The sequence below is a fragment of the Arachis ipaensis genome, chromosome B10 (genome assembly GCF_000816755.2).
Source record: "Arachis ipaensis cultivar K30076 chromosome B10, Araip1.1, whole genome shotgun sequence".
Lineage (NCBI taxonomy): Eukaryota > Viridiplantae > Streptophyta > Magnoliopsida > Fabales > Fabaceae > Arachis > Arachis ipaensis.
Window position 1 is genome coordinate 132,806,225 of NC_029794.2, and position 11,012 is coordinate 132,817,236.

General features: G+C 33.2%; 1 protein-coding gene across 2 annotated transcripts; it reads right to left on the bottom strand.

Annotated features, from left to right (window-relative positions):
- On the bottom strand, positions 3,236-10,668 carry LOC107622703 (valine--tRNA ligase, mitochondrial 1). 2 transcript variants are annotated; one of them, XM_016324686.2, is made up of 20 exons: positions 10,437-10,668; positions 10,062-10,112; positions 9,735-9,907; positions 9,581-9,653; positions 9,165-9,230; positions 9,005-9,088; positions 8,648-8,725; positions 8,282-8,365; positions 7,918-7,997; positions 7,528-7,585; positions 7,152-7,454; positions 6,886-7,056; positions 6,452-6,651; positions 5,557-5,959; positions 5,226-5,477; positions 4,633-5,133; positions 4,290-4,381; positions 3,941-4,040; positions 3,694-3,836; positions 3,236-3,592 (listed from the first exon to the last, which is right to left on the bottom strand). In XM_016324686.2, the coding sequence occupies exons 1-20, from the start codon at positions 10,509-10,511 to the stop codon at positions 3,439-3,441; spliced, it is 3,141 nt and encodes a 1,046-aa protein (XP_016180172.1). In that variant the 5' UTR covers positions 10,512-10,668; the 3' UTR covers positions 3,236-3,438. The 2 variants fall into 2 exon arrangements, with proteins under 2 accessions (XP_016180172.1, XP_016180171.1); XM_016324685.2 differs by having other exon boundaries at positions 9,735-9,910; positions 10,437-10,667.

The window sequence follows — 11,012 nt, forward strand, 5'->3', positions numbered from 1 at the left end:
AATAAACTGATATATTAATAATCTTTTAATTTATTTATTTTTGATTATCATTTATGTTAATTTTTGGTAAAGAGATATTGAAATTTTAATCTTTTATGTTAATAGAAAAAAAAAACATAGTAATAGCTAATAAAAATGAAACAAAAGGAAGGAAGACGCAAAACAATGCATTATTCAAAATACTACTATTTCGAGGCGCCACTAATAATTATTAATATTATGATGAGAAGGAACGAAGATTTGTAGTCCCCACTTCATCAACACATGAAATTTGTTTGCTTCGCCAAGAAAATATATAATACAAGTTTTTTGGTGGGACCTTACATCTTTTCTCATGTTTCATGTGCCTATTTTTTGTATGATTAGCTAAATGGAAAACCAATTATGTTCCTTTTATTCTAAATTGGTGCCTTTTTCCTTCAACGTTGGAAAAAAATATTTCATGACTTTTTGTAACAATTATGTGGATTTTCTTTCCTAAAACAGTTGTAGTTGATGAAAACCATCCAATAATTATTGATAATTATTCAATATTGTGTGTATATATGTAATAGTAGTGTTATAAGACTAGGAAGTTTTATCATTTTGAACCATCAGTTAATTACTATTAATATTTTTGTACACAAATAAAAAAAAAATCCAAATGCAACATAATATTAAAAACTAAATGCTGATCAAATATTGGTAAAATTTCGTTAAAATTTTGTTGAATTTATAAAAATTAAGCTTGAATTGGTCTATAATTTGACCCGAGAATGTTTGGTAACCAAAGAAAATCAACCAAAAACAATCATAACTTGCCTTATTTAACATTCATTAATTGTTGCGACAATTAATTAATGCTAAATAAAGCAAGTTCTGACTGTGTTTTTTTATCTACCTAGCATTACCCTGAATATTTAAACTTAATTAATTGTATAACTCAAATTTAACTCACTAAAAACTCTTAAGTTAATTCAAATAGCATAAACGTGATTTGTAAAAATTCTAAGTTATGTATAAAAAACCTTCAATAATTATGTATATTATTTAATATACAAACTTAAATCTAAGCTTAAACTTATATCATATGCTTTGCTTATTGAGTTAACTAATTGAGTTTAAATCACTCGCTTTCAACTCTACCTAATATAATTTTTTTATACCTAATATCATATGATAATTAATTTTTCATTAGTTTAAGGTGAAAACTCAGGTGAAGTCGACTTTACGTGAAGTTAACATCTGAGAGCCGTTAGATGAAAATTTAGTCGAATCAGTCAAATCATCTAACGGCTCTCAAGTATCAATTTCACGTGAAGTCGTGCACCTGAGTTTCCACCTTAGCTTATAGTTATTATTTCGATAGATAAATTAGCAAATTCGAAATTTAAAAGAAAAAATTTACGCCGAAACAAATATCAAACCTTGCACACTTGATCAAAGGTAGTTGAAATTCTTTTGATTGGAAGAAGAGTTGGCCTCTTTTTTCTTGATATAAATAAATACAATCCACTATAACCACATGTATTTTTTTATTGGAAAAAGAAAATCAACAATAATAATTTATAATGTTACAATTTGAATGGTGTATATATAAAAATCGAAAAGGAGGACGTGAATACTGTGACGATTGACGAGTGTGGTTGATGAATGTGTGGACCTCTAAAATCAGTGTCAATTTATGGAACTGTATTGCTGGCTTCTTAGGGTTCAATAAATTTATTTATTTATTTATTTAGTTTTTAAATGTTTGGTATCAATAATTATTGAATTTGATTTGTCAAAAGCTAAAACTCAAAAGGGGAGTGGTATGAATATGATTGCTTTCGGTCACTCGCTACCAAGATTTACAATTTCTTATTTCTTCATTTTGTTCTTGTGTTTTAAGTGGTTCTCCCATTCATGATTAATTATTATTTTTTGATTCATGCTTCACACGATTTAATTATTATTTTTTTCTTAAAAGCTAGCTAACTGATTTTTATGCAATGTATATATGTTTTGATGATTAAATCTCTGTAGTAGTTTTTCATATTCTTATTTTTTTATCAATTTAGTGACGTTTCAATCTGAAGCACCACTATAATTATACAATTGAAATTTTATGGACAAAATTAGTGAAAATCGTAAATATGAAGCACCACTATAGGAATTTTGGGATTTTTTTAAATAAATAATTTAATTATTTTAATTACCTATCGATAAATACGCTACAAATTATTTATTTTGATAATTAAAATAATTAAATTATTTATTTAAAAAACAATCCAGAAATTTTCTCTATCTTGTTCTTTACGCAATATTTGTTTTTCTGTAGTCAAAACTTGAAGTTTTATTTTGGACAACATTGCTCGGCCCACATAGGGCCCAAATATACAACAGCTAAAGAAAAGAAACAAATTAAGCAAACCAGGAACAAATCTTCGTTTGGGCATAGATAGAATCATAGAATTATAAAACTCCGGGTTAAGTGTCCAATTCATCAACAAAATAATTAACAATCCCTCTGCATCTATATCTTTGTAATGACATTATTTTAATACCATCATTTTTTTAACAACTAATTTGTAGTTTTTCTCTTTTAATAAAAAAATAATTTAACTACATGCTAAACCATACGCTTGATTGCTTTAACGCTTTGCTTCTGATTTACTTGTCTACTTAAATAAATATCAAAAGTTTAAATTCCACCTTGCATGGTCCGTTTGGAAAACACCAAAAAGCTATTTTTTTTAACTTTTGACTTATAGAAAGTTACATTAATGTGTTTGGTATAATTTTTTAGATAAACTTTTAACTTTTTAAAAAATTATTTAAGAGCTTTTGAAGAAGTTAAAAAATGTGACTTCTCCCATTTTCAAAAGCTATTTTATCACTCATATTTAATGCACAACTTTAAAATAAGAACTTTTATAATTTTCCAAACTCAAAATAACTTATTTAAAAGTTAATATTAATAAAAGTTCTTATATTTCAAGCTCTTTTTTCAAAAGAACTTATTTAAGAAGTTTAGCCAAAATGGCCCTATATATAACAACTCACTAGCAAGCAATAGACCATTGAATAAAATTCAGATCTAGCAAATGAGTCTTTGTTTTGCTGAATTAGAAAATACCATGGAAAAAACAAACTAATCTACCAACATTGAAACTGAAACTTGCAGTTTTTTCTGAATTGTAGGTTCTTGTTCTTGTAGTGTTCTTTATTTGTTTTGTTTCTTTTGTTGGATACCAGAGATAAAAAAGGTAGGAGGTGTATGAAAACTAAGTTACAATCTCGTGTTGAATTGCTGATTTTGCTGGTAAGTTACAACACATGCACAAAATAACTGCTCAAAATTTCTTGCCAAAGGATTACCAAAACAAAAGAGAAGGTGTATAAATAACAGCCAAAAAGTTAGGCTATACTAATCAAATGAAACCAAAAATAAAAAAACTAATGATCAATCAAGATCCACTATTTTGAAGCTATATTAAGTCCAGCCGTTTCCTCGAGCAGCAGCCGCTCCTTTAGCGAGTCGAGCTTCTCCTGGTTCTTAGCTCTGACTTGAGGCAAAACCTTCTCTTCATAACCTGGAGCACTCATAATCTTCTCTAGTTTTTCAATTTGCCTGTGTTTTCAATGTGTCAATTTAGAAGCAGTGAATTTGGTTGGTATTTATAACTCGCTATGCTAAAATGAGTTTTCAGAAGCAGTTAGGTATAAACTTACTTCTTAAGCTCCTCTATCTTCTTCATCTTTCCTTGCTCTGCTTCTGCAGAATTTGTCCCTTGAAGCTCTAAGTAAACAGAAAGGGTTTCGTTTACAACTGTATTTGCGTACCCGGATGGAACAGCATCGTTTTCATTGATCACCTGTGAATCATACCATTGGTGTTAAAAGTGAAGAATATGTTGATATGCGCTGTGATATCGAAAAAAAATTAAAATAAAACCATTTATAAACTTGTACAACTTACGGTTAAAGAGGACAGATTTGCTAGCGTTACAATCTCCAGTTGACGGCTTGATATAATCTCCTCAACCGCCCGTGTTAAGCAAAGAACAAAAGCCGGTCGCCTAGAAACAAGCACCAGTTATGGAATCAGCAAAGTATGTTAAGATTGAAATGCAATCGCAATCTGGTAAGTAAAGAAGGCAGTCATGATATGACAGAATAAAAACAGAGGCCATAGCTTCGCCAGAACTTTTCATCGTCTTGTGGTTACTTTCAGAGGATCTCAAATCATCACTTGCGCAATTCACACAGTTCCTTTTTCTTTTCAATGACATATATTCGCATAAAATAGAAAGCAGAAAAACCAATACCTATCGCGACTCTCTTTTGCAAGTGACCTGAGAGATTTAACCGTCGACTCGACAAGATCCATATCATTCTCCACTGTTTCATTATTCCAGCCCTGAGATGGAAAATACAATATTAAAGACATATACTACAACAACTAAATCTTTTCAGTGGGCTCGGTTATTAATAAGAAATATAAGTGTACAAAAGAAGTATCTGTTGCTTAATAGCCGAAGATTTTTAATAACTCGGAATATCATTATCCTTTTCTTCTCGACGGAATAATTCTCGATTTATCAAACATAAAAAGACTAGATATTATCTGAAAGTAGACGAGGATATAGTTTATCCTCCGAAAAAACTAACCTCTGTAGGTGATGGATAAGGACATATCATGATAGAATCTGCTCTTTTACATTCCTTGGGTGAAGGAAGCCGCTGCCACAATTCTTCCGTAACAAACGGCATAAATGGATGAAGCAATCGAAGGCCATTATCAAGACAGAACCACAAGGTATCCTGTGCATGGCGTCTTTCAGACGCAAACTTGGGATCATTACCAGCAAAGTAAGGTTTAATCACTTCAATAAAGACATCACACAATTGATACTGCCACCAAGAATACACAGCAGTGGTAGCATGTGAGAACTCAAATGATTCTAGAGACTTTATTGTTTTAGTTATGGTTTTGTTTAACACCGAGAGAATCCACTGGCAGCTAAATGGAAGAACATCTGGACCCAAATTTGCAGGAGGAATATAATCATCTCCAAGCTTGCTCATGGCAAATCGTATAGCATTCCACAATTTATTACACCATTGACGATACCCAACCACCCTTTGAATATCAAGGTTGATTTTATCAGACTGAAATGAAAGAAAATAACACAATTAATAATGAATTCAATGAATTGATGAGAAAAAGAAATGCCGTATAAACATTGGTAGAATATTGACACCTGAGCTGTGTATGAAACCAGTGCAAAACGGAGAGCATCTGCACCACATTCCTCAATGCCATTTGGAAAGTCCTTCTTCTGACCCTCTATTGCAACAGCTAGTTCTTTGGGGTCTAGGTTACCACCCTCTAACCTCTTATGTAGACCTTCCAGCGATATCCCATTTATCACTTCGATCGGATCAATAACATTTCCTAATGACTTGGACATTTTGCGGCCATGTGCATCACGAATCATGGGATGTAAATAAATCTGCAAAGAATGGAAATCACACATGCATAAACAAGAATTAAACCCTCCCTAAATGATCATCATAAGACAGCAAAGTCACCTGTCTAAAAGGCACATCACCGCCCAACTTCATTCCTAACATCACCATACGTGCAACCCAGAAGAATAAGATATCATGACCAGTTTCCAAAACAGAAGTTGGATAGAATGTCTTTAGGTCTTTTGTGTCATCAGGCCAGCCCAACACAGATAATGGGAACAGACCAGAAGAAAACCATGTATCAAGAACGTCGGGGTCGCGGATCAAATGGAACTTCTTTCCACTATACCTTTGGCTAGCCTCAGCTTGGGCCTCCTCCTCATTTCTTGCCACTACCCAATGATCATTGTAAACACCAAACTCCTTCAGTTGGTCATCTTCCAAAGTGACATACCATGCAGGTATTTGGTGACCCCACCACAACTGCCGTGAAATGCACCAATCGCGTATGTTTTCTAGCCATCTGTAAACTTGAAATCTTAGATAAAGACATTGTAATATAAAAACGTGCGCAAAGGCAAAATAAAATCCAATTTAAAAAACATGCCAGCCACACCAATGCCATCACGTCATGGAAGTAATTTTAACAACAAAACACACTTGTGAACACATTTAAATTTTCCCAATAATAACATATTCAACACTTTGCCTTCAGTACTTGTCAAATACTTAGTTGAGCTGAAAACCTAAAAGCAAAGCAGTCTCAGTAAACTAAGATTGATTGTATTATTCAAGATTTTATCTGCCTCTATTTCAGTCTTGAGCTGTACCAAGCATAGCAAAACTCAATTCTCAACCTTTTTCCCTAATAAAAAGAGAATGATACTATTATTCTTTATATGATAAGATTAGCTTCCAGTGTAGTATAAAAGCATAAACTACAATTCAGAAAACTACGAAGAGTCAATTTTATAATATATCATTATGAAAAAAGTGCAAAGAAATATATAAGCACCTCTTCCAATCAGCCAAATATTGTTTTGGAACAATTTCTAGCTTTATGTTTTCCTCATCCACAGCAGCATTAAGACCTTCCTTTGCCATATCTCCACAACTAACATACCACTGGGGCTTTATCATAGGCTCAATAACATCATTGCTTCTTGAACATACACCAAGGCGCATTTCATTGTTTTCAGAACCCCTATAAAGTCCCTATAAGAAAGGAGAGGAGAAATAAGCACCACCCAAACTTGATTCTTTCAACACATTCTCACCAAAGATTGAAACAAATACAAGTAATATGGCCACCCCAGTCACCAAAAGATGCATTCATTAGTCAGATTGCACATAGATACTTGTGCAAATTCCGACAAGAGTAACAATAACTATTGATCTTATCCCAGGGACAAAAGATATCATATGCAACAATCAATTTTATAACAATACCTTCTTTTGTAATGCTTCTGCTATTGCTTCTCGAGCTTTAAATCGTGGCATGCCCAAAAATTCAGAGCCACCATTGGAATTTATTTTTCCATCATCAGTGAAAACATTAATGAATTCAAGGTTGTGACGTTTTCCCACCTCAAAATCATTTGGATCATGGGCAGGTGTGATCTGCAAGGATAAGGGAAGTAACATAATGCATACAAAATCACTTCAAAAAGAACTTCAACACACACACAGCTTTTAATCATACATATAGAGAATACCTTGACAGCACCTGTACCGAATGCCGGATCAACAAGAATAGCATCACAAACTATAGGAAGTTTTCTTCCACTGAACGGATGAATAACACATTTTCCATGAAATTGGCTGTATCTTTGATCATCAGGATGCACGGCAATAGCAGTGTCACCAAGCATGGTTTCAATCCTAGTTGTGGCAACAATAATTTCACCTAGGTTCCCTTCCAAGGGATATGCAAATTTGGTTAGAACTCCAAATTCTACTGGTTTGTCATACCCGGGGACCTTTAGCAGGGTCCTTTCTTTTATATCAATATAATCCACCTGCATGCAAAAAAGCAAATTACATTACACAGAATTTGTTAGAGGAACAACAGAGAAGCAATGCATTGCATACCTCAATATCAGATATAGCAGTTCGTAATACACAATCCCAGTTCACCAAACGAAGGTCCCTGCAACAGTGACCAAAACAGAAATTATAATTGCATGTGCACTGGCAACAGAAAAAAGAGAAATATAAACCATACTATAGAAAATTGAGAACTTATAGAACACACAAAGTTTGATAAACAGAATTATCAGCTTTACATTTCAAATTAATTCACAAAGATAAATTAGATATGAATATATGATGATTTTACCATGCCGCATTTATTCAACTAGATAAACAATTCAGGTTTAAGTGAATATTTCAAGTTTAAAACGAGCATTAATAAAGTATCTATGATTCTTAAGAACTGGAAAAAAAAATCAACTTAATAATTATTGCCAACAACCATCACACCTATAAATAAGGCCTTGCTTGTAAAGCATCACAAATGCCTCTGTCACAGCTTTAGATCTTTGATCATCCATTGTGAAGCACTGGAAAGAGAAAGACACAAATATGTTGAAACAAATTACCATGTTATAAAAGTGAAATGGCCTAAAACAAATGAACTTTTAGTGGACAGGCATGTGTTCAGCTATCTATGCTTCATTGCTAGGTTGGTTGGATGTTATTAAAATGCTTCTGGGTTGGCCATGCAAAGGAACAAAGATCGTACTTTCAGCTCAAGTATTTATTTTCTTTTGATTAACAACAAAAAAAATGAAAGAAAAATGAGTCATTAGCATTAGACAACACAACAAAGAAGTTAGATACTTACCTCACGTGTCCAATCTAGAGAGGCTCCTAATCGACGTAACTGTTGTAATATTGTGCCTCCATACTTGTCTTTCCACTCCCACACCTATTTTTGTCAACATTCACCAGTAGGTCTAAGCATCAAACTTGGAAAATAAGGCAGACAGGAGCAAAGCATCTTGCATCAGGGTCTAGAAAAGGACTGCACCCAAAAGGATGTAACATAGGCAGTCTAACCAGATGCAAGCATCAATAGTTAATTTCACAGCTTAAACCCATGACCTTAAGGTCATAATGAGAAAATTGAAACTTTTCTCCAAGGCTCCCAAAATAGAAGGTATTGAAATATTCAAAACCATGGCATAAAATACTTCAATGGAAAACATACCTCAGAAACGAATTTCTCACGGCCCAGATCATGCCTTGTTAGTTTTCGTTCACGCATTATCTTTTTCTCCACAACCACCTGCAACATAGTAGCCAAATTTAAACATAATTCCAAATTATCTCACACATAAATTGATCCAAAGTTGATCTAAACTACCATTAAAGACAATAAAAGTATGACACAACACAATTTGTAGGTAAAATTCCATCCAAATACTTCCCTTGCCTTCTTAAATATATAGCAACAGAAGCATGCAATTTGTTTCTAGCCACAAATTTATAATAGAAGGCACAATACCCCCACAGAATGAGCAAAATAGAACAAATATATATAAACTTAAATATTTAGAAAATGAACCTGTGTGGCAATCCCAGCATGGTCCATCCCAGGCACCCACAAAGCATTGTATCCAGACATCCTTCGCCAACGAATCATGGTGTCCTGCAAGCAATAAATCACAATGAGATTAATAGTTATCAACAGCTAAACTGAATAAGGGAAATTAATTATAAGGTACCTCAATTGCAGCTGTTAGAGCATGACCAATGTGAAGAGCTCCAGTCACATTTGGTGGGGGTAAAACCTAAAAATAAAGCACAGTTAGGCACTCAATGGATATAAATAAACAATTGTTCCTTGCTCTAACTCATTTGAAACTTTTAGCTACCTTACATGTACCTCAAAAGCAGTGCAAAGGGAAACAAAGACTAAAACTTCTCAAAATTAAACCAAGATCATAACAACATATATCTTTTCAAATTAAAAAATTCACCCATTTATCAATACCAATTTGATAAAAATCACTTCCACCATACAGTGAAAGTACTACAGTCACACTACATAAATAACATGCGAGTTCTCACCACACAAATATTAAGTTACACCCGAATTGCCACCAGGAACAAGCATATATGAGTTCAGCAAGACACTCACAATAACAAAAGGTGGTTTGGAGCTGCTTGAGTCTGCCACAAAATACTTTGATTTCTCCCACCACTCATACCACCTAAATTGTATCAACACAAACAATGAGCATTTCATACAAGGAAACAGCAATAATGAACATAACAACAGGATTGGCACCCACGATTTCTCGACGGCAGTTGGACTGTACTGCTTTGCCATTTGACGAGACATACGTTTCTTGTCACCAGAAGTGGTCTCAGGATCAATGAAGTCTTCAGGATTCTCATCCTCCGCGCCACGTCTGGCAGCTTTCTTTTCACTCTTTTTTGGGGCATTGGATTGCTGAGCTTGTTGCTGCTGAAACCAACAAGGAAAAAAGCTGAAAAATCCAAGCATAATTTGCAATGTCAAATGCTCAAACTGACAGAACACAAACAGGTTCACATTATATTAAACAAAATCAGGCATTGCTATTGCACAGCATGAGAAATCTGTGAACTGTAGTCACCTGAGCTTGCTTTTGGAGGAATTTCTCTTTCTTCAATTGCTTTTCTCTTGCCTGCCCACAAAATCCACAAACTTGTCACATGAAAATTAAAAACAAAACAAAACAAAAAAAGTTGCCATTCAATAGTACTATTATTACGCTAGTCTAAAAGAATAGATTCAAATCAAAAGTTGAAAGCTTTTCAGCTAGTTTACAACACTATTTGAATTCCTCCCATAACTATCATAAAGGAATTCATTTCAGCAAAAAGGGTGTCGAAAACCCCATTAATGGAAATCCCATGGAAGTGTCAAAAACCCAGAAAGCTGAAAACTTGAATCAATAAATGAATGAGCAAACAGGGATCTTAAAAGATTGCGATGAAGATGGAGAAACCTTCTCCTCCTTCTTCTTCTTCTTCTCTGGATCTTCGATTACTTGCTCCTTGTTGTTCTGCGAGGAATTGTCCATTGGAAGATGAGAGTGAGAGTTGCGGGAACTGAGTGTGCGAAGTGGAATCCAATGGCGGCCCTTTCCACGAGTCTATGGCAATGGAAAGGAAGGAGTCGCAATGTCAGATAGAGTGACTCAAGCAAGACAAACACTAACCTAGCCACCTAGGTGTTTTGTTCAAATTTAAAACTTTTAATTGAAAATAAGGGAAAGTTTAGAAATTACATTGTCCCAAAGATAAGATTATTTTTTTAGTAAGGTTCTAAAGCCTGACTGGTTATTAAACTGTTCTAATTATTGGTTTATTAATTTATTAGACCATCTATAAGGTTTGATTTGATTTTTAGACATAAGACAAAGAATGAAAGAATATCGATATAAAATTAATATTTTTATATTTTATTTAATAATAAATTAAAATAAATTATAAAATTTAATTTATTTTTATTTTTTATAAAAAATTAAAAAAAATATATAATAATAAAAAATATATTTATAAAATTTGATAAAAATAATTAA

Bases quoted from the DNA above. Each gene is read 5' to 3' on its own strand.
- LOC107622703 (XM_016324685.2), bottom strand. From the start codon at position 10,511: ATGGACAATTCCTCGCAGAACAACAAGGAGCAAGTAATCGAAGATCCA. The intron at 9,231-9,580 runs GTGAGTGTCTTG...CTTTATTTTTAG, and splicing joins CCAAACCACCTTTTGTTATT to GTTTTACCCCCACCAAATGT. The intron at 8,726-9,004 runs GTTCATTTTCTA...ACTATGTTGCAG, and splicing joins ATGCTGGGATTGCCACACAG to GTGGTTGTGGAGAAAAAGAT.